At 48.1% G+C, this 22841-nt stretch overlaps 1 protein-coding gene across 1 annotated transcript; it reads left to right on the forward strand.

Moving 5' to 3' along the window:
- The first annotated feature begins 2576 nt into the window (after positions 1-2576).
- DMRTA2 (DMRT like family A2) lies at positions 2577-4184 on the forward strand. The gene is made up of 2 exons (XM_037404366.1): positions 2577-3069; positions 3292-4184. The coding sequence occupies exons 1-2, from the start codon at positions 2577-2579 to the stop codon at positions 4167-4169; spliced, it is 1371 nt and encodes a 456-aa protein (XP_037260263.1). The 3' UTR covers positions 4170-4184.
- Positions 4185-22841: the final 18657 nt, after the last annotated feature.

The following is a 22841-nucleotide window of genomic DNA, read 5'->3' on the forward strand; positions in this document are numbered from 1 at the left end:
CGAATTTCCAATTAAATCAGGTGATCTGAGTAATTGCCCCCGGAGAGTAAAATTAGTGGTTGCGAACAAAATCTAATCGGGTATTTTGACTTGGCGGCTGTATTAAATAAAGGTGTTATAACACCTAAATCACGAGGAGTGGTTGGCAGCTGCACACACGGAAAGTCGGGTGGGAAAGCGTTCATTTCGTTAAAAAAAAAATCAAAAAAGAGGAAGAAGGGTGTGAGTGTAGGAAAAATATTGCAAAGTTTGATGGCTCTGCACTTGTGCTTTCCGCAGCCACAGGCGGAGTGTGACAAAAGGCCAGGGGCAGCGCAGCACCCGCGGGCGCTGCCGGTCCCGCAGTGGGGCTGCCCCGCGGCCCCCCGTGGCCGTGCGCGCCTCCCCGCGGCGGAGGGGGCGGCGGGCGGCCCGGCCGTTCCGAGCGGAGCCAGGGCTGTCCCTGCGGGCGGGCAGCTGGCCGGACAGACAGCCGGGGAGCCCCCGGGGAAGGTCGGCAGCGTGTGCCGCGCAGGTGGGATGCTGAGGCGGCGGGCAGGAGGGCCCGAGGGACCAGCGGGCGCTTCCTGCTACGGGGCAGGACTTGGGGCCGCGTGTAACAAAGAACTTTTAAAAGTGCCGAGGAGGATGGAGATCCCTCGTGGGAAACGGAGGGGAGAGCCCTGGGGAGAGGAGCCGGCGCTATTTCCCACCGAGGCTTCCCAAGCGCTACCTCCTCCCCGTTAGCAGCGACGGTGACGTCAAACCCGGGTGGTTAATGCTAAAACAAAAGCTTCGGGGTTAATATACAGTTACCAGCCCGACAGCTTCCTCCTCAAAAATCAGTCCCTCGGGTTTATTGTCCCCGCGGGGAAGGCGCCTGTTGAACATGTAGTCACGCAAACAGCTGGCAGGAGAGGGAGCGGACTTGGCTTTCTGGGGAGCAAGGGGCGGGCAGGGCTCTGCCGGGGCACAGCGCGCTGGAAGGACGGAAAGTCAAACTCACCTCGGGTTCTGCGGCCGCGGCAGCGCTCCGGCAGCTCACCTGCAGCGGTGGGGCGGAGGGGGGAGAAAGAGAGGAAGGGGCAGAGAGAGCGAGGGAAGGGAGGAAAAATGAAGGAAGGAAGGAAGGAAAAAGGAAGGGAAGAAGGAAGGAAAGAGAGAGGCATCGTTACGTACTATTATAAAACAAAATCTCCAAGGGGAGGGGGGAAACCATAAATTGAATTGTCACCTTCCACAGCACATTTCCCCCACCCTTTTGACAAGTGACGCCCAGGGAAAAAAAAAAGAAATCAAACAGTTGGCAAGGCAAATACCGTTTACCACTGGATTAAAAAAACAAAAAAAAAAAAAAAAAAGAAAAGCGAAGCCCAAGTCAGGTAGCAAGCAGAGCCGGGCAGATGCACGCGCAGGCGGGCACGCACGCACCCCCGCACGCGCGCGCAGCGGGAGCACACGCACACGCGCGGACACCGCTCGCCCCGCGGGTCCCCCCCGGACCCTCCCGGCCCCTCCGCGGGCGCGGCGCGCTCGGGCAGCCGCCGGGCGGACGCGGCGGCCCGTCGGGCGGCCAATCAGAGCGGCGCTTCCCGCCCCTGGCCAATAGCAGGCGCCACATTGTTGTCAAATGTTGCCTAATGGCAACGCGGGGCGCAACAATAGCGCGAGTGGCGGCGGGCGGCGCGGCGGGCAGCGCGCTCTGCCTCCAGCTCCGGCCGCGCGGGCCGCACGCGCCAGGCGGCGCGGGGCGGTGGCGTGTCCCGGGGGGCGCGGGGCCCTGCCCGCTCCGGCCCTGCCCGCTCCCGCGCCGGCCGCCTGCTCGGGGCTGGCCGCGGCGGCCGAGCCCAGCCCGGCCGAGCCCAGCCCAGCCCAGCCGGGCCGGGGGGGCTTCCGTGCCCGCGGGCTGCCGGCCTCTCTGCCCGGCCGCGGTGCCGCTGCGCGGGACACGGGGTGATTTTTTTTCTAACTATTTTTTTTAAAAATTCTCTCCTGGATTTTAGCCTCCGCGGCTTGTGGCGAGGGATCCCGTCGTTGAAGGTGCCGGATTGCTTTTTGAAGGGACACTGTTAATCTGTGACCGTAGCTGCAGGGGGACGGGGGAGCTGAGTTTAGGGAGCAGCGGGGGTGTCTGCCGGGGCGCCGCGGGGAGCGGCGGGCCCGCCGGCGCGGGCGGGAGAGCTCGGCTTGGAGCCCGGCGCGATGGACTTGGTGCTGCCCCGCCAGATGCGCACAGAGAGCGAGGAAGCCAGAGAGATCTAAGTTTTCTTGGATTTGCTTAGAACCGCTTTTCGTGGGCGGAGGGGCGGGGAGCCGGGCGCGGAGAAACTCCCGACGGCCCCCTCCTCACCCGAGCCCCGCTCCGGAGCGGTGTGCCGGTGCGGGGGGCCCGGGGCGGCGAGCGAGGCGGGGGAGCAGGCGGCTGCCGGGGGTTGCATGCCCACACGGGGGGTGCCGGCAGCCCCCCGCACGTGATCGCGCCTCGAGGCGCCGGGAGCTTCTCCGCGGGTGCGGCGCGGGGGGCTGCCCCGCCCGGCGTCGCTTTGGGGGAGGCCAGGGAGGGGGGGGATCGCGCTTTTCGGGGCGGGCTCGCCAAGATGGAGCTGCGGTCGGAGCTGCCCAACGTGCCCGCCGCGCCCCCCCCGGTGCCCCCCAGCTCGGTGGCGGCGGCGGCGGCCGCGGCAGCGGCCACGCTGCCGGTGAGCGTAGCCGGGAGCCTGCTGCGGGCGCCGCCGCTGCTGCTGCGGGCGGCCGAGAAGTACCCGCGGACGCCCAAGTGCGCCCGTTGCCGCAACCACGGGGTGGTGTCGGCGCTGAAGGGCCACAAGCGGTACTGCCGCTGGAAGGACTGCATGTGCGCCAAGTGCACCCTCATCGCCGAGCGCCAGCGCGTCATGGCGGCCCAGGTGGCGCTGCGCCGCCAGCAGGCGCAGGAGGAGAACGAGGCCCGCGAGCTCCAGCTGCTGTACGGCACCGCCGAGGGGCTGGCCCTGGCGGCCGCCAACGGTATCATCCCGCCCCGGCCCGCGTACGAGGTCTTCGGCTCCGTCTGCGCCGGGGGCGGCGGCGAGGGAGGCGCCGGCGCCTCAGGTAAGGCCGCGCTTCGCGCCCTCGGGGGGATCCTGGAACCGGCGGTGCGGGGGGCGGGGTGGAAGGGGCCGGAGGAGGGTGGGGGGGCCGGGGGGGGCGCGCACCCACAAGCGGCACCCTCCGGCGGAGCGGCCGTGTGGCTCGGAGGGGCCCGGCTGGGGCAGCCGCACTGACGGTCTCTCTCCTTCTGCCACCACCCCCACCCACCCCCCCGGCCCGCAGAGTCCAAGATGCAGAAGTTCGAGCTGTTCCCCAAGACGCTGCTGCCGAGCCGTGCCGTCACCCCGCAGCAGGCGGGCGGGAAGCCCCTCTCCCCGGACGGCGAGTCCGTGCCCGGCACCTCCTCCCCAGAAGCTCGCCACGGCTCGGGCTCGGAGAACGGGGACGGCGAGTCCTTCCTGAGCTCGCCCGTCTCCAAGGGCCCGAAGGAGGGGGAGGAGAGCCCGGGCTCTATCAGCCCGCTGGGCTCGGACTCGGGCTCGGAGGCGGACAAGGACGAGCAGGACCCGTCGCCCTCGGCCGGCGGCCGGCAGCGGACTCCCATCGACATCCTGACGCGCGTCTTCCCGGCGCACAAGCGCAGCGTGCTGGAGCTGGTGCTGCAGGGCTGCGGCGGGGACGTGGTACAGGCCATCGAGCAGATCCTCAACAACCGCGGCCCGGAGAAGGGCCCCGAGGAGGGCTGGGCTCGGGACGGTGCCTTGCAAGGCCTTCCGCCCACTCCCGCCGCCGCCGCCGCCCACCACCGGCCCTTGATCGCCGGCGCCATGGCCCCCGCCATCGGCGCGCTGGGCAGCCGCTCCGCCTTCTCCCCCCTGCAGCCCAACGCCACGCACTTCGGGGCCGAGGCCGGCGCCTACCCGCTGGGCACCCACCTGGGACTCAACCCCCTGCGCCTCGCCTACTCGGCGCACAGCCGGGGACTGGCCTTCATGACCCCCTACTCCACGGCCGGGCTGATGCCCACCCTGGGGTTCCGGCCGCCCGTGGACTACGCCTTCAGCGACCTCATGCGGGACCGCTCTGCCGTGCACAAGGAGCAGGTCTACTCCGGCGGGCTCTACGGGCCCATGGTCAACAACACCCCCGAGAAGCAATAGCGGGGGGCGGCTTCCTAAAGCTCATCTGTGCAGGGGTAGCTAGGTAGGCACGGGTGGAGGGGCGCAGAGGGCTTCTCCCCCCCCCCCCCCCCCCCCCTCCCCCGTGCAGGCGGTGGTTGCGTGCGGAGCCTGGTGCGGACAGACGTAGGTGTATTAAAACGGTGATAAAGGTGCACTTTCATTGTCCAGACATGAGTCACTCTTTGTTGCTTATGGCCATAAGCATGGATATCCTTGGTGCGTTGCGGGGGTGTGTGCATACACGCGCTCTTTCCTACACACATACATATATATATATGTATACTAGCAAGTGTATAATGTTATAAAATGGAAATCTAAGTTATTAATGTAACTTGTAGGTGAACTTGGTATTAACGTTAAGCTAAAGGTTAGACAGCTCATTGTAATACTTACCAGGCGTATAGATTAAACATATTGTCAAATTTAAAGCCTTTTCCTTCCCACCCCCAGAAATGTTACGATCTGTATATAACATTGGAAAGTAGATATATTTGTAACTGTCCGTAGGACCCCGGCGCCAATGGTGTATGACGGTTTAATAAGCCTCCTTCATTTGTGATCTGCAAGAAAATTGCTTTCTTGTTCTGATGTAGCAAACTTCTTGCTGTTTCTAACAGGTAATTCTGTGTTTCATTTCATAGAAATAAATGTTATTTTCTATTAAAAAAAAAAAAGGAATCGGTCTTATAAATGGCAAGTAGTATTTTATGAGACAATGGAAGTTGTTTTGGGAAATTCGTTTGACGAGTACAGTCAATATTTAAAGGAGTTTATGCAATTAGTACAAACATGTTTATTACACTTTTATCATGGTCAAACGAGATATTATTGGGAAACTTTATGAATAAAAATGAAGCATACAAACCAGAGAAATTTTGTTATCAAGGGAAATTGTCAAATACCTTATTTCTGGTTCTGGTCTTTTTATCATTTACACACAGGGTGGGGGTGGTGAAAATCAGAGGTGTAAAGCAGGATTTATTTTTCTTCCATATCTTGCTGATTTTTGTCACGTTTAGGAGATCTGGCATTGTCACAGAGAAGAGCATGGTTAAAGCAGATGCCGGCCTGGCCGACTGCAGGTTGTGTAGCAGCGGAGAGGTACTTTTTCCCCTCGTATCTGAAATCTGAGTGTGATTTTTAATTGTTTCTATATTAAGATAAGCAGAGGGGTATATAATAACAACGTTTTTCAGAACGTAAGAATGTGTTTGCGGCAGGAGCGAATGAGTTACCCCCTCACTGAGGTTGTGGTCGTATGTGCAGGGAAGATTTTGCTGGTTTAGTTTTGGAGCTGTGTATCCTTCCAAATCTTTCCCTCGTTTCAAGATTAAAGGCTACAGGCGTAGGTGGTTGTTTTTTTCTTTTGTTAATTTTTTTGTTGTTTCTTCTGGGTTTTCTTCGCCCCCCCCCCCCCCCCTCTTTTTTTCTTGGCAAGGGTGTTCAACTATTCTTCAAGATCAAAAAGTAAGAAGGGCGTTCCTCCCTCTATTTATTTATTTCGATGAGTTGGAGGCGCAGCATCCAGAGAAGCAATCCTTCCGAAGGCCGGATCGCGACTTTCTTATCAGTCCTGGGAGCGTTTGGCCCAGGAAAACTATTACTCACAAAGAACAAGTTGAGTGCATGGTTGAATTAAGACTGTAAAAGCTCACAAAGTTGGTTGGTATGGAAACCTAATCCCACCGAACCGCTCCGTGGCACAGCTGGACTGTTTACTTTCTCACTTCAAATATAACTGTGTAAACATTGGCTCGGAGCTGACAGCCCGGCTCCTACCAACCAGTTAATATACTGGTGGGTCTGGGAGGAGACGCATCCCGCCGCAGCTATTGAAGGAAGCCCCTGGGTAAAATCAAAGGACAGGAGCAAGTAAAATGCAATTCTTCCCCGCCTTGTACAATTAATCAAGCTGGTTACAATTTTAAGATTTTCTTAAAAAAAATATATTACAGATTACACCTAGGTAAATACTTTTGACCCTGATCCATCCTGGGAGAAGCCAAATCAATATCACAAGGAAAACTTTTTAAAGTCTCGTTTTCCAAGAGCGGGTGAAACTTAATATTACTACAATAAAACGGTTTAATAAAGAAGGGCTTTAATAGTGAGCTAATTTGATTGAGTTTCCTAATTCCACTTTAATTGGAAAAGGAGTTGTCTGTTTGGTTATAAAGTGCCAGGGTTATGTTAGACTGGAGAAAAAAAAAAAAAGAGATGGACTTTGAGCATCTGAATAAACTTTTTTCCTCGGGTTTTTTTTTTTTTTGGTTTTTTTTTGTTGTTGTTGGCAGCTGACTTTGTGCAAGGATGGGTTTCCGTATCTGAGATCGTGAATGAGCTACAAAGAGCTGCTACTTAAAGAAATCAGGTCGCCACATTTCTCCCATTCTAGCCCTGTTGAGAAGGGCTTAGGAGCTGTTGATTTAACTCAGCTCCCCTTTTAATTATAAAAGCCATTCTTGTGTAGTTAGGCGAGCAGGACAATTTATCAGAATTGTTGCCGTGTCTTGGAGGTTGGCTTGAGCTTGGATTTATACAACCGACAATGGGGATCACGACGATTAACTATCATATGGGTAGTTTAGGCTGTTAAATTGGGGGGAGGAGGAGGAAAGAGAATCTGATACATTGTCCCTATTGAGGTAATTCCCGTAGATTAAAAAAAAAAATAAATTAAAAAATCCCCTGGGTTTGAAGCTGCCTCGGAGAAGTTCGTATACAGAAGCTTCTGGCAGAACATAAAATATTCAGGTCCCTTTTAGAGTAAAATAAAATGCTGCCACTTGAATAAAAATCCGCGGAACCGAGTATAAATTATTTGTAAAGCAAGGAGGCTGCGGGCGAGCTCTAGCAAACTTCCCTGTTAATTAAATCTTAATCCGTGGATCGCAGGAAGCGGCGAGGCTGTAACAGCGGCTGCTGTACATACAGTGGGACACGTTCCGCAGTTATATTAACTGCACTAGTGTTTAATATGAATCAGCCCTAATCCACAGCATAATAAAGATCAAATTAGACTAACCATTTAGTAGCGAAATGACATTCCTTCACCTAAAATGAACCTCCCAGCGCCCCGCTCGCTGCGAGGCTGCCTGCGCAGCCCGGCAAGGCTTGAAGCCGGCGCTGGCTCGGGGCCGGCCGCTGCAGCCACCGCGCTCAGCGGGGCCGCCGAGGGGGGGTGTGGGGGTCTCTGTGTCTTTTTTTACAGGCTGGTTGTTTTATTTTTAAGTCCGAGGTGGGGAAGCTCCGCCAGCCTCCCCACTCTTTTCCAGAGCCGCCTCTCGCCCACCCCCTCCGCCCTCAGCGCGCCCCCCGCAAACCCGACTTGCTGCTACATAAAGGAGGCTCGGGGCGAGGTCGTCTCCCCTCCGGCTGCGGCTCTGCCTTTTGCTCCGCAGCAGCCCCGGCGTGCGGCTCGCTGGCTGCCGGGGCCCCGCACGGCCCCTCCGCCGCGGCCGGGAAAGGTGGCAGTACCGCTCCCACGCTGTCCCCCGGGCAGCCTGTCCCCGGGGCCCCGCCGGCGGGGACGGCAATGCTTGGCTGGAGACCGAGGGGCGAAACCCGACCCCCGCCCTGGTTTCCCCCGCAGTACACGGGAGGGCTCCAGGCCCCGCCACCGCCGCTGTCCCGGAGCTCGAAGCCCCGTTTCCCGGCCTGGAAACCGCCCCGCAGCCCCTGAGAAGACGAGGAGGAGGAGGAGGGCAGGGCCGGTCCGGACGCGGCGGGGTGGCCCCGGGTGCTGCTCACCGGGGCGGGGCGGCGCGGCCTTTGTGCCGGTGCCGCCGTCCCGGGCGCTGAGCAAACACAGCTGCTGCCCGTTCAGCCAGGCCCGCGGTGGCATCGCTGGGGCGAGAGTGGCTTTGACCCGTCCCACCGCCCTCTGACATCTCTTCGTCGTTGTCCCCGGCGGTGGGTGCGAGCCCAGGTATCTCGCTCTACCGAGGTGATTTCATCGGTGGGAGCGCAGCGTTCCCAGGGCACTGGTGTCAGGCACGCCAGCTTCCCACGTCCTCCAGGCGAGGGGACACCTCTGCCTCCTCTAATCATGCGGGCATCCCCCCTGTGTTGTCATAACATCCCCATGGCAACTGCAGCAATTACTTCTATACCAGGACAACAATAGGAAAGTATTTAATATATTTAAATGTGATTAAGCAGGTGGAAAAAACGAGGAGGAGCAGCTCCGTGGGACGAGCCGGCCCAGCGCGGCCGCTGCCCGGGAGCCCCGGCGGCGCCTCTCCCCCCGCGCCTTGGCTGCCGGCCCCCGCCGCCCACCCGCGGAACCGCGCCGTGCGTGGGGCTTAGCAGATGGGACCGGGGGGGCTACGGATAGTTACGACGGGAGCGAAACGGGCTGGTTTGCTGTTTTCTGCTGCTTTTTAGCGTCAATTAAGGCGCGCGAAAATCCATGCCCATTTCTATCTCCCGGGTTTCAACAGAAATACCGAAACTCGGCTGCAAAAATTATTTTCGCCCCGCTCCTTTCCACTTTCCCCTTTATTTTCCTCTGCCTGTTTATTAGGGGGGAAAAAGAAAACTCGTTGTTGGGCGTTAAGTACCAAAAACAGAAATAAAAAAACACGAAAAAAAATCCCTGAAATTACACCGTGCTGCTTTGCGTTTCATCTCTAGAATGAGCTTCTTGGGGGCGTTTGGAAGCAAAAAAAAATAAAATAATAAAATAGATGTTTTAATCTAGGAACTATTCCTTTTCAGCCATGACCTCTCATTTCCATGTTATTAGGGAACGCAGCGGTCAGTGGCAGAGATGCTCCCCACTCACGACGCCCAGTGCGCTGCCGGGGCGGCGGCGGCTGCCCGCTGCGACCTGCTGCCGGGGCTGGCCCGGCGGAGCCCCGGGAGCTGGGTAACGGGCCGTGGCCTTGAATTCACCGTTAAATTGTAGGGCTGGCTACTGGGTTAGGTGGAAATTATTGAGGGCGGCGGGATAGGAGGGTGTGGTGCTGATGCGAGGAAGGTGGTGTAAACAGGAGGGATGTGGCCAGGGTGGGAAGAGGTTAAAGGGCAGGGGGGGGTGGGAAGGGGAAAGGAGCTGGCTCACCCCGGCTAACGCAGATGCAAGGTGACAGAGAAGGATGGTTTGCAAGGAAGCCCAGTGTTAGATAATGCTGAAATTGGGAGAAGCAGTGAGACAAGGGAAGGGGTGAATTCCAGCACAGAAGAGCAGGACAAGGGGCTAATGGGGTCTTGTTTGTAGGAGCTAATGGAGAACTCGGATGCAGTAGTCAGAGCTGTGGAAATACTTAAGAATCACTGAAATAAGATCTTGGTACCTGTATTACAAGAGTGTAATGAAAATGTTGTGTTACTGGCTGGGTGTTGATTTTGAAGGACAGCCATATTCATGGGAAGTGTAAAAGGCAGCTCCTTGGATTGTATTATAATGTGCCTTTCCTGAGGGAGCCTTTAAGACTTGTTGATACCCTGCACAGGCTAAAGTGGCACTATGTGGCAGGATTTACATTTTCCAGGGAATAGGAGGAGCTGTTAATTTCAGGTATAGTAACACTCAGTCCTGTACAGAGGTCAGGAGATTCAATTATGTACGCACCATAGTACAGACCAAGGCCTGAGTGAGTGGCTATTGGTGTAAAATGGTGATCGGTGTTTTTATAGCGACTCATGGATTGCTCATGTGGAAGCAAGTACATCAAGAGAGATGTAAATACTTAAAGGCAAGAAGATACTACTAATAGCCTTAACTGCACCAGGCCATTTACTAACCATTTTGAACCATAGTGAAGTCTGAGGCCTGCTGTACGCAAATGCTAGCATAAATGTGTGTTCGTCTTCACCCCAGGTGTGAATTTGGCAGATGTGGACAAGGGCATGATGAGACAACTGCCCGGGGTATAATTCTGTTTGGAATGTTGTTTTGTGCAGTATTGGATTTACCTGTATGTGGGAGCTAAAGTCTTATCTTAGATTTTATCTTAACTCCCTGCAAACTCTAAACTGCAGGGGGAAAAACATTGCTTCTTGACAACCCCGTTTCAATGGTCTGGAAGAGCAAAATCTTTGACTTGTGGATTAATTTTCTGTAAGACATATATGGGATACATTCTGATTCCTGACTTCACACAGTAGCTCTGCCTAAATGAAGTCTGTAATGCAGGTCTGTGAAGGATAAGAATGGAGCCTTTGGCATGCTCTCAGTGTGAGTGTATTTGTACCTAGCATGGGTTTGGATAATTTTTTTCTGTCTTATAGTCCCTCCTTTCTTGTTTTGGATGTTATTAATGTGCTGTAAAGCTTGTAAGAGTAATGCTAAAGGTTGTTTCTGCATAGTTAATTTTTTTTCACCAATACGTGAATGATCGCAAAACGACTGGGTAAAAAAAGCACAGATTAATTTCAGAAAAAGATGTAGAAACCCATCAAAAAAAGGTTACTCCAAGTCTCATAGCCCATCAATAATTACAAAACTGTTATGCATGTCTTCAGAAAGTAGTTGACCATTTAACTGGGCAAATATACTAGATGGGCAGGATCTGTGCGAATTTGAGTAGGTTTGTGACAGCAGGGCAGGCTCCTGAGGGTAAGAGGGAAATGGAAAGGAAACCAGAAACAGAGAGTGGATCTTTTCATGTGGTCTGAAAGGCAGATGGAAAGCATGAATTACAAAGGCTTTTTAAAAGATCTTCTTGGGGTTTATGTTTACAGAGAGATTTAACAAGACTGGCTGGCCTTAAAATGCTGAGGTTGTTGCTAAAATCAGACGTTTGGAAGAAAAATGGGGTACTAGCCCTGGACCAGAATATAGGAGGTTCAACAAGATGGGAGCAGGGCTGGCAAGGCAGTGTCCTTGTAAACCATTCAGCAGACCCAGAAAAAGGCTTAAAGGTCAGCAGGACCCGAAGTCAGTGGAGGGAGGAGGGTATGACCCCTGCTAAAGGGAGCTGGATCCAGAGACCATGAGCTGCTAACCACAAGTAGGAACAGCAGCATGAGAAGACAGACAAAATGAGCTTGGATTTGTGCAGTAGGGACTTACCGATGAAACAGCTTTACAGGGAACAAAGGTATCCAAATGGTATCTTACTTTCTTGTAAGTGGGATACAGGATATTGATTCACTGTCATAGTTTGAGGAAGGAAGCCCATGGTTTACCTTGGGTAGAACCTATGGGTTTCCTCGGTTTTCTAAATCTCCTGCTTGAAAGGTTAGCCATAGATGTTTATGGCCAAATGAATGGGGCAAATAGCAGAGATTATAATTTAAAGAACTTTTGCTTTGTAAGGGGAGAGTCAGGTATCTTATACTGGTTAGGAGAATCTAATTAAGGACCTGTTCAATAGGAGTAAATGGCAACTGATAAGGCATAGAGAAGGTGACTAAAATTGTAGTACTCAGTTTGGTGTGCTAGAATGAGGTTATGAGATGGCTGGCGCTTTCCTGCTTAGAGGGATGAATTACATTTAATTTCTCTAATCATTCTTTTAATCCACATTATAAAGCTTTACTCTGACACAGAGAAAATAATTCTAATGCAGTGGGGCCAAGAGTGGGAAAATGCTCCAGCAGATTTGGCAGGCAAAACATGGCTCCAGCCCCTCACTAAAATCTGTACCCTTCTTCATGAAAGCTTCACCTCGACCAGCAGGGATTAGAGAGGGGTTTCCAAGGTCTTTCTTCTCTACAAGAATTACGTTATAGCTTTTTTCCTCTTCAATGAGTGAAAAGGATCCCAAAACACTAGTTGAACTTCCTTTTTCAGATCCATTGGAAAATATCTTAGAATGTAAGTGTGAGGAGTAGTGTAAGACTTGCTGGATTTGGGGGAACATTCATCCATCACATGTCTTACAAGTATAATCTGTTGCCCGAAGTACACCAGACAAATTAGTTAACCCAGCCCTAATTTACTGGGAGTGTAATGGTGTCAAAATATTCAGGATGTACCCCACGCCTTTGACAGACACTTGAATAAGCTGGCAAAGGCATTGTGGTATGTTTATAACCATTACTGAGTTATTTCCTAAGTGTTACATGAAAGTGCCTATGGATTCTGATGCCAGGCTGAAATGTATGCTAACTGGCCCACTGGGATCCCGTGCATCTTTCACTCCGGCTTCCTAATTTCCCTTCTGGGAGAGGACTCGGCTATTTGTCAGTGTCTAATACCTTAGTCACCGAGGGGAGAACTTGCTTGATCTTGGCAAGCAAGGGTATGTATATCTTTGATCTGGAAAGAGCTTGAAACCTGTGTAAGATGAGGATGTCAGCATTCTTGGCTAGCAGGATTTCTTCTAACTATAGAGCAGGGCTGGCAAAATGGTGTACTTGGCTCTCAAGCAGGAAATGGCTCTATTAAGCTAGAAGTCTGTGGGTGACAGAGGTGCTGAGTGGTAGGTGTGCTCTTAAAGGCAGGGCCAACTGGGGAGCTAAGGCTATTCTAGGACTCTTACCTCCTGTGTTACTGTTTTATTACTTGTCACTGAAATGTTTAAGGAAAGTTAGCCTTGATTAGACTGAACAACAGCAAATGATGTTCCATAAACTGTAAAAAGCTAAGGCTGACCTGGTGAAGTCATCGGTAAAATGTCTGCGTTTCTTGGGTGCCTCAGCAGGGTAGCTGCTGCATCTGATGGATGTCGATGATATTGGGCAGAGGTGCTCTCATTAAGAAATTGCCTGCTGGAACTCCCTCCAGCCATCTGGCATCCAAAATGCAACAGCAAAAAGGATCCTGTTAGTGACTTTCAGTAAATGTTTTGCACAGAGGCATCTTTGTTGACCATCTCTATTGCTTTGCACGTTTATGGTATCATGAATCTCTTTTTTTCAACCTTAATTGAAACTCATGCTCCCCCAATGCAAGGATTAACTTTGTTATAACAGAAATCAAATGTGTACGAAAATTTTATCCTTAAGAGCATATTTTTGTGGTGTGTGGGTTTTTTTTGTTTTTTTTTTTTTTTTTGTTTAGATAGATCCTCACCTCAGAGCATGGTAAATTTGAAATAGTTGCAGTTTTACTCCCCTGGACTTCTGTTGTGCACCCCTTTTTTTTAAAAAAAAAAATTCTGCAAATTCTTCATACAGATAACTTTTTGGACTGTTTTGCTCTTTGGTTTCTGAGTATTGCTCCTTGTTTTTGGAAAGAATATGTTGTAGCTATTTTCCTTAAAGCTTATTAAGGCTTTATAAACAACAATAACAATGACAATATTTTATTAGTGTATATCACCCTGGCTGGTGGTAATATGGCACCAGCCACAAATGACAATGACTTAGTCTCTTTTCCTCTCAGTTTAATTTCTGGTGTAAGTGGGGCTCTCTGATATTACACTCAGATTCTGGACTCACCTGGGCAAGAACTGCCTTTGTTTCTTCATAGACACAAGCACAGAATATTGTCTTAAAGCAGCATGCACAGCACCAAAGTGCTTCTTGTGGTAGCAACATGCTGCTGGTGCTTGGTGGGTGTGAGCTCCTGATCTGTTCTGAGATTAATCTGAAAATGAAATTATTCTTGAAATAGGTATGATGCTTCAGCTGAGTGTAGTAGGTATGAAAGCTGATGCTCCAGCTGAGTGTGGTACGCTTAAAGTAAAGCATATTACCTTCTTATATCAAGCCTTTTGAAAGGTACAATTATCCCTTATCTTTGCAGGTTGGTTTGTTTAACTGTCACTGAATTATTCTCATGGAATAAGAATGAGATATTGCTGTTGCAGAGGAGCACTGGGACCTTGTAAATGAAGGAAGCTGTGAGGTTTTAGAGTGAAAACTGCACATGGGTCTCGGAAGATTTGGTTTGTGTACTAAATTCTGCTGCTGATTTACCAACACTGTGTGACCTTGAGCTACTCAAAATAATTTATAATTTTTTTTAGAAGTGACTTCTAATATTGACTGTCTCTAGTTTCAGTATGAGCCATAGGGCTTGGATTGCAGACTTTTGTACTACTCGAGTATTTATTTTTAATAAGGGTCCTAATTAAGCATGCAATTTCTGTTGCAGGAAAGCTCTCCTGGACTCTGTCTTCATTCATTAAAATGTGTCAAATTCCTCAGAGTTTAGAGCAGAGCTCTAACAATGGCAAAAGAGACCCTATGTCCTGAATATATACTAACATGTGCCAAAGAATATGCTTGTTAATAAGTACTTGTTCAGCGATAAAGTATAGCAACAAGGGGTTACGTATTTCCTCACTTTCAGCTACATGAGCAGAGCCCCTAACTTCGTTCAGGAAGCTATACTGTTGTGAGACATGGAAAAGTAAAATACCCTCTGCTTCATAATAAATCATTCTAGCTCTGCCTAATTAACACTTCTTAGTGTTAATTGTAACCCCCTGTTCTGTGTTTTTCAGGGACAATATTTCCCAAGTACTGCTGATGAAATGTCAGGCAGAGGTAGTAATTTTGTTCTCCTTGCTATTATAACATTATGCCATAGATATAGTTATATACAGAGATACATGCCAATCAATCAACAGAGCAAACAAGATAAAGAAGTAAAAATCTTCTCCGTAGAGAGCTCTTAGGCAGACAATGAATTATGAGTTCTTCTCTGCCTAGAGAACTTGCAGTGAAAATGGCTATTCCTAAAGGCATATCTCACTGTGATGGAAACAAAAGACAACAACAAAAAATTTTTAGGTGGCTTGTTTTACTAAATCAATAGACTTAACAGGATGGAGTGGTGGAATACACAAATACAAAATAATTTTTTACATAATCTGCAGAATCCTGCAGGCTTCTAATATTAATGCTGCAGAAATAACATTGGCTAGTATTTGCAGAACAGCATTTATTGAACAATAAAGACATTCATGTTGTTGGAAGGGGAGGAAATCCTGTTGGCAGTCTAGCAAACCTACCTATCTTGGTTTTGTAGTCTGAAGGAAATGAGAGAGTACTCAAAGAAAGTGGGAACACGCGATTCACTGTGGAAACATCTCTCTGGTGCTGGCAACACTACAGAACTATCACAAAAGACAAGTAAGAAAGTAAGGATATGGGGCCATCACATGCCACTGAGGTTTAAGGAGGATTTTTTTCTTTTGTAATGCAACTTAGAATTGAAGGTGGAGTTTGGTCTGTGGCAAGAGAACGTAGAGCAATTGCTGTCTCATCCAAACAATTCTGTGCATGACAGCAGGAGGGAAAGTATCTGTGATGGCTCAATATTTTATGAGTAGGTGAAAGTGAGAGAGAGACCTGGCTTAAGATAAAATCAAAACCAAACAACCAACCCCCATGTTAAAGCATGGTGGAAATACAAAAGGCAATGAAATGAATGCCAACTGTAAGATGACAATACAGTGTCCAATAATTTCAGTCACATCCTATACAATTAAATCAACAAGCATTTAATCTTTTTAATATATATATATTTTAATGGGAACAGGGCCATAAGTTTGGGCCTAGCCTGAGTCTTTCAAATATTACTAAATTCTCAGTGCTGCCTGATGTAACACTTGAACTTGCAGAAGACTTGATGGCCCAGTGAAATGTGTAGCAGCGCTTTGAGGTGTTATGCTTAGGAGACCACTGGTGTTTGTAGCCTGGTGGCTGTTTTGTAGAGTTTTATACTATATTCCTAAACATTGAAAAGGAAGGAGGGGAAAGGCTGGAATTCTGTTTCCCTAGATTGAGATTGATACAACTACAGGGAAATTTTCAACACAATATTTCTTTCTTACTTTGAAATGCAATTAATTGCTTGTGAAGTACAGGCTACTTTAGAAGATGGCAAAAAGCCCCACAGCATTTGATTATTATTATTTTTAAATAACCCACATGACTCATGCTTTACCATTATAGACTTTCACTCTACATCTAAAGAAATTAACTTTTAGATCCCTTTGGCCCGCCAGCTCTGCTTCTCAGCAGTGTGGCTATTCTATGGCCGTGTTATCATGTAACAAAATCGCTCACCAAAAAGTTTACCTACAAGTAGGAAACAACAAGTGTCCCCTGAAAAAGGAAAGCACTATTAAATGCTTAGACATTACAGAATAGTAATAATACTGTTCAGTTACCTCTACTTTTCTCCTCAGGTGTAGGCACTTCAGTATTTTTGTTTCCTTTATGTGAAATACTGATAGTAAATTTCATTCAATCTCTTCTTAAAATACTTAACCGGCTTTTTTGTTTTGTTTGTTCATCAGAACGCCGTTAATTCCAACATTCTGCACGTCTCACCGCGGAGTTGAGGGGCTGCGTTACCACCTCGCTGGAGCTCAGGGGAAAGGGCGCGGGTTTGTGCAGCGCCGCGGTGAGGCGGGAGGAGCGCGAAGCTGCGGCGCGGGGGCGGTAGCGCCCGCCTCTGGAGAAAGGGCGGGAAGGAAAATGGCGGCCGGTCGCTCACGGGGGGCGGGGGTGTGTGGTCATTCAGCGTACCTCTTGGGAGGAGCTGTGTTTTTTGGAGAAGATGAAGGCCAAGCCTTGAAGCTACACCAGCATTTTAAAAAAAACAAACGACCAACGCAACCCATGGCACTCCCCAAGGGAACCGGAGCCAAAGCCCGCCTGAGGGTAGGGCAGTGGCCTTGGCAGGTGGCCATGTCAGGGAGGGTGGGCTTCTACTTCTCCTCAGCAGGCTGAGGTGGCCTTGGGGCCAGGTGCCGCCAGCAGCCCCCATGGCAGGACCGTCCAAACACCTGGATGACAGGTTAGTCTCCATCTGTCTCTTAAGGGAGTTTTTTCTGGTGAACGGTGGCAGTTTCTCCTCCCTGCCTTGATTATGTGCTCGCAGTAAAAGTGCTTGGCTGCACCTGACTGGTATCCTCTTTGGATAAGGGGCAGCCATAGGTGTCCGAGCAGTGTCCCTGTGCTGCCTTCCTGATCCAGCAACTCATCCCCAGGTTCCAAGGCTGACCTATACCTGCTCCCCCTGCTCAGTCTCTTGAAGGACCGTCTGTAGTGCCATGGCTGAGGTAGGGGCTTCATTTGGCCTCTTCCAGTGTCCTGAGTGAGACAAGATGGCAGTGAGGAAGCCCTGGGCCTCCTGCTCCCTCAGGGCCTCTTGCCCCAAAGAGAAATTTCCACTGGTATTAATATAGCCTTTGCAGCCTGAAGGACCCTCTCCTCACAAGTGTTTATGTTCATGTGTGTTGCTTCATTTCTAGCTTCTGTGAGGCAATTTTGGTTAAATATGTGCACGAAAGGAGGTTGTAGCGAGGTGTGGGTCAGTCTCTTCTCCCATGTAACAAGTGATAGGACAAGAGGAAACTGCCTCAAGTTGCACCAGAGGAGATCTAGGTGGATATTAGAAAAAATTTCTTCACTGAGAGGGTTGTCAAGCACTGGAACAGGCTGCCCAGGGAAGTGATGGTGTCACCAACCCTGGAGGCATTTAAAAGACATGCAGATGTGGCACTTAGGGTCATGGTTTAGTGGTGGACTTGGGAGTATTAGGTTAATGGGTGAACTTAGTGATTTTAAAGGCCTTTTCCAACTTAAATGTTTCAATGATTTCTTCACAGTGCTGTAGAATTGCACTGGGAGCGTTTGACAGCAGCTGGAACAGTGGACATTGCCTGGACCAGACACAGAGGAGCTGGTGAAAACAAGGTGTGAAAATCTTTTTATCTGAGGGTTTGGGATGCTGTTGGCATACTGTTGACTTAATACTTTTAAGCAGTCAGGCACACCTACGGAATCTGTGATAAGACAAGCCTGGTAACAGACACTGACTCTATTATGTTAAATTACACTGCTAATTTTTCTTTTAATTTTCATGTTTTGTTGTGAAACTGCTGAAATCAGTATGGGATATTGCCAGTTTATTTAGGCAATATATTTTTGAGAGACTCTGTAACCAAACAGTAAATTCACAGATTCTTGCAACCATGTGTGAATAGTCCTGGCTGAATTCAGTGACAGTAGTCTCTGTGTATGTATACATACATATATATGTCAGTGTATGCACAGATTTCCATATATCTGTCTTACCCTTGTGAATTCATTTGCCATTTGTAGTTTCTTTACAAATTGCATTTTCTAAAACAGCAGTTCATTCTGCATCATGTCACACATGCTGACCATGTGCTGATTTAAGGTGGAGGATAATTTAGCAGGGGTGCTGATTATGGCAAACATTCTCAGGTGATCAATGAGAAATGGATGTTTTGAGATGAAGTTTGTTTTGTGTAGATTAGAAAGATAATGATACATATGAGAGTAGAATGTGACATTAAGACCAAAATCAACATGTGAGCTAGCTCTGAAATCTATACTGCAAAGGTAAGATATGAAATCAGGTAGTAGACCATATGGCTCTGTATCTGAAATCTGATTTTAAACTTGAAATACCAATGGCAGTGTGCTAGACCTGAGCTTGTGAACTCCTATCTGTGTTATTTTATACATGTGAATCATCTCAGTGACTTTCATACTGACCCATTTCCCGTATCTTTGAAGATTTTGTACTCTATACAATACAGAACTATTTTTTCTGTGTGCCTTAGACAGCTCCAAGCATTCACTAAAAATACAGTAATAACAAGTTAGAACTCATGTTGCTTGAAATCTGTTTTATGTTGCTGTTGAAAAGCAAATGAGTACTAGCATAGTAAATATGTTGCTTGAACATGGAAAGACTGATATTATAGTCATTTTAGCATGGTAGAATTGCTAGTCAAGAGGAAAGTAGTTTTAGTTAAGAAAAATATAGCTGGGAAAAAGTGTGTGTGTGGTTTATTTATTTATTTTGAAGCTCTCCTGGGACATCTTACCTTATTTTACTGACCTCATTGAAGACCTGAGAACCATATAATAAAAGTCACTGTTCTCAGTTTTCTTGCATCCTTCATCTGCCTTTTTCTTGATGACCAAGCAGATTTATAAGAGTATAAGGCAATGGGTTCCTTATCCTTCCAGAAGTGTACCTCAGTGTATAAACAAGGACTTGCAAAATGGATGCACATAATACATATTGAATTTCATGTTATTAATTGGAACTCTGTCAAAATGAAAACTGACCTATTTAGGGGAATAATTCGTCACTGAGGAAAAGTAACAGTTTTGGCAGGCCATGTAATACATGTCTCAGATTTATCTACCAATAACCGGAAGAAGTCATGTGGCCATCAACAGTATAAAGTTAAGTTATTGGACATAGCAGATTCCTTCAAGTTATCTGTTTTGAATTAAGTCAAAGTTGAAAGTAATCTTAAATCACATTTTTTTCTTTTCAATTGTTTTTATTGTTTTGAAAAGTAATTTTATGTATAGTTTTAACAAATATTTTTCTTTTTTTCACCCTTTATGAAAGAATTACAGAAGTAGGAAACTGCATTCTCAGAAAATGCCATCTAAAAAATGAAGGCTGAAATTAAAGAAATTTTCGTAGAATCATAGAATGGTTTGGGTTGGAAGAGACCTTTAAAGGTTATATAGTCCAACCCCCCCTGCAGTGAGCAGGGACATCTTCAACTAGATCAGGCCACTCAAAGCCCCATCTAGCCGGACCTTGAATGTTTCCAGGGATGAGACACCTACCACCTTGCTGGGCAACCTGTTCCAGTGACTCACCACCCTCAGTGTAAAAAAAAGTCTTCCTTATGTCTCATTTGAATCTACCCTCTTTTAGTTTAAAACCATTACACCTTATCCTATCACTACAGGCTCTATTAAAAAGTCTGTTCCCATCTTTCTTATAAGCCACCTTTAAAATTTCTTCAGGTATTTCACATTTCTATAGGAGAGAGGTCCAAGGAAACCAAAATCCCAGAATTTTTGAGGAGTTTGGGTCTGAGCATTGTAGTTCAGACCTTTTTAAAAATATTATAGTTGTTATCCAATGTTTAGTATTTTTTTAAAATATCATTGTCATGAAGCCAGAAGACTGTATGTCATGTTTTGGACAGAAAACTTTTAATGAATGGCTCATAGTCTCACCAAAAGAAAGTATTTAGGTTTATTTTTTGTCCTTCTATAGCAATACTGTTTTCTCCTACTTTGTACTTTAATTGGCACATCTGTCTTCAACAGAATCTTTTCAGTAACTGTCCTCTGCTCTGGCTCTTAAACTTTCAGCCCTTTTCTGTAGGCTAGGTAGCAGATTCCTGCATACTGCATGCAATACACTTTTCAAAGTGTCTTCTACTGAACTGCCATTAAAATCCCTTTGGGAAAAAAAATCTCACTAGGCACTGTTTCTTCAGCATGTTTTTTCCTGAGATTTAGTTACCATGTAGCAGTGCAGGATGCTTGAAAGGGCTCAGGAAGCATCCTCTCTCCTGAGAATGGCTAAAAGAGATGATTAGGAGAATGCAGGAGATTGGGTTTGTAGTAGTTGTAGTTTCTCCTAATCCTCTTTGTTTTAACAATCATGTCAAAAACTTAAAAGGTACCTGCTGAGCTCTTGTTCAGATGTCGGTAGTGGAAGTGCAGAGGTTAAGAGGCGTCCCTCTTGCAAGCAATGCAGAAGAAAATTTTGCTGTGGTTTGGGCAACTGATTGCAACTCAGAAGGCTTTGGCTAAACTTCCTGTTCTGTCAAAGAGCTCCTGCAGGCTCAAAGGGAGTTAGCTGGGGTAGAGATGAAGTACTGTGTCCTTGTCAGCCCAAACTTTCCTCCTGTAAAGTGGCTAGTTCGTGTTTGAAAGGGAGAAACATGAATAATTACTGCATCTAGCAAACATGAACTATGAATACTGGCAAAGGCGAGTGACTTACTACATATCTTGTGGTACCGGAAGGGTTTTAGTAAGATCTGACTCTTGGAGTCCTGGTATTCCATGAGAACTTCAGATTTTGCTTTTAAGCAAACTCTCAACCATTTGGTTGAAGAAGAAAAAAAAAAAGTAGTAGTCAACTATAAAGGTTTGATAAAATGAAGGGAAAAACATAGCTATTAAAATGGTTTGTTTAAAGCTGTTCAAGAGCAGATCTGACTTGTTGCTTAGAAGTCTGGGTTGGCAGTACCAGAAGACAGGCTCTTGCCAACTATCAGAAACTGAAAGCAGCCAGTGTTTCACACTGGTTTGCAGGATCCACAGTTTTAAATTTAAATAATTCATGTGGTTAATGAATAATAAATTTAATAGTAATGATTAAGGCAGATGACTCTCAGTTAAGTGGTCACAGCCAAATGAAAAATGTGCATGCTGCATACATGCTGCTCTCCTCCTCTAAGTCTGCATGCATTCATCCCCTGACAAGCCTGTTTAATGCTGTGGATGGTTCACTTTGCCCTTAGACAGTGCTTCAGTGTTTCCTGCCTCACACCTGTCTGTAGCAATGTGCTTGGTTTAGAGGTGGGCAGCTAATAAATTTACAGCGTTTTGCTCTCTCGTGCAGTGAAGGTCCAGAAACCATAATTTTCTTTCCTAAGTGTTGTGGAAGCTGTTCCCTGCTGGCTTATGTGCCGTGTTGCCTGCCCTGTGCCTGTTTCCTAGGCTAGGCTCTTTCGATCCCTCCAAGCTGTTAGCCCCAGCATCTGTCCTGGTGGGAGTTAGAACAGCTCAGTATGAGTGTGCAGAGATGGGCAGTGCTGGCTTTGGAGCAGGGTCCCTGCAGGGCTCTGGAACAAGAGGGAAAACTCCCCATCTCTTATCTTGCCCCTCTCTCCCACCCCTGACATTCAGCTAGTTTCCTCAGAGAGGCTTTGTGGAGTCTGCAGACCACAGAGCTTTTTTCTTCTTCCCCACCCTGCTCCTCCATTCCATCTGCTGTTTGTTTTCCCATGCTGCCTCGTTTGCTCCATTCTCCATTTGAATACTGTAAGAGTCTTTCACTGAATGTTTTGATAAGTGGATGCTATATGGTATGGGCCATGCAGATTGGATAGGGGACCTGCAGGGTCTAAGCTACATTAACTTTTGCTGTTGTGCAATGGCTGGGATGTGCTGCTGCCTTGGGTTAAGATCTTTGCATAAAGAGACCCTAGACTGTCATGGGATATCACTCCATTGTGGAGGGCTGTCTGTCTGATGGTAGGGAGGAGGTCCTGTGCTTGTTTTCTTCTGATGACAGCTAGGAGTGAGACAGGACTGACCTTGCACCTTTGTGATTGCAAGGTGGTTTGTCAACCCGCCGGCTGTAGATGGCAAAAATAGAAACATTTGGACACAGAGACCGTTGTTCGTGAATTACTCATGCAAGTGCGAAGCAGATTGAGACCTCTGCTTGTTCTTGTTGTTATTATTTATTTATTAATTACTTCTGTTGACTGAGCAAAATTCCCATTAAACTGCAAGAGCCTTGTGCAATTAACTGGGTTGGAACCATTTGCTCCAGAATGTTTCTTGAAGGCTTCCAGCACAATGCTGATGGGATTTGCTTCCTGCTGTGTTTAGCATAGTTTGTGGGGTACGGAAACTAATTTTATTTTCTTCTCCCTTTCTCTGGAGCTCTTCGGAAGCAGTCAGTGGCAGAGCTCGTTCTTTGGCACAGCATTCAGTTAGGCTCAAAACATAATTGGGTTGTTACAGCAAAATGAAATTTCCGCAAGTTGCATGCCTCAAGCTGGAACTTGTGAATTGAGGGCTTAAACTTTGGGAAATTCCCTACAGCTATCAGTTATGCATCTTATCAAATGTGTTTTTCTGGGACTGTTTCCCTCCCCTCTTTCCCCAAACAAGAGTTAGTGGAAGTTTGCTCCTGTGATGCGTTTGTTACAGGACTTGTTTGAGCAGTGTCTTGATTCTGCTGCCACTCTGTGGTCAAAA

This window comes from Falco rusticolus, chromosome 11 (assembly GCF_015220075.1).
Source record: "Falco rusticolus isolate bFalRus1 chromosome 11, bFalRus1.pri, whole genome shotgun sequence".
In the NCBI taxonomy this organism is placed as follows: Eukaryota; Metazoa; Chordata; class Aves; order Falconiformes; family Falconidae; genus Falco; species Falco rusticolus.

Bases quoted from the DNA above. Each gene is read 5' to 3' on its own strand.
- DMRTA2 (XM_037404366.1), top strand. From the start codon at position 2,577: ATGGAGCTGCGGTCGGAGCTGCCCAACGTGCCCGCCGCGCCCCCCCCG. The intron at 3,070-3,291 runs GTAAGGCCGCGC...CCCGGCCCGCAG, and splicing joins GGGAGGCGCCGGCGCCTCAG to AGTCCAAGATGCAGAAGTTC.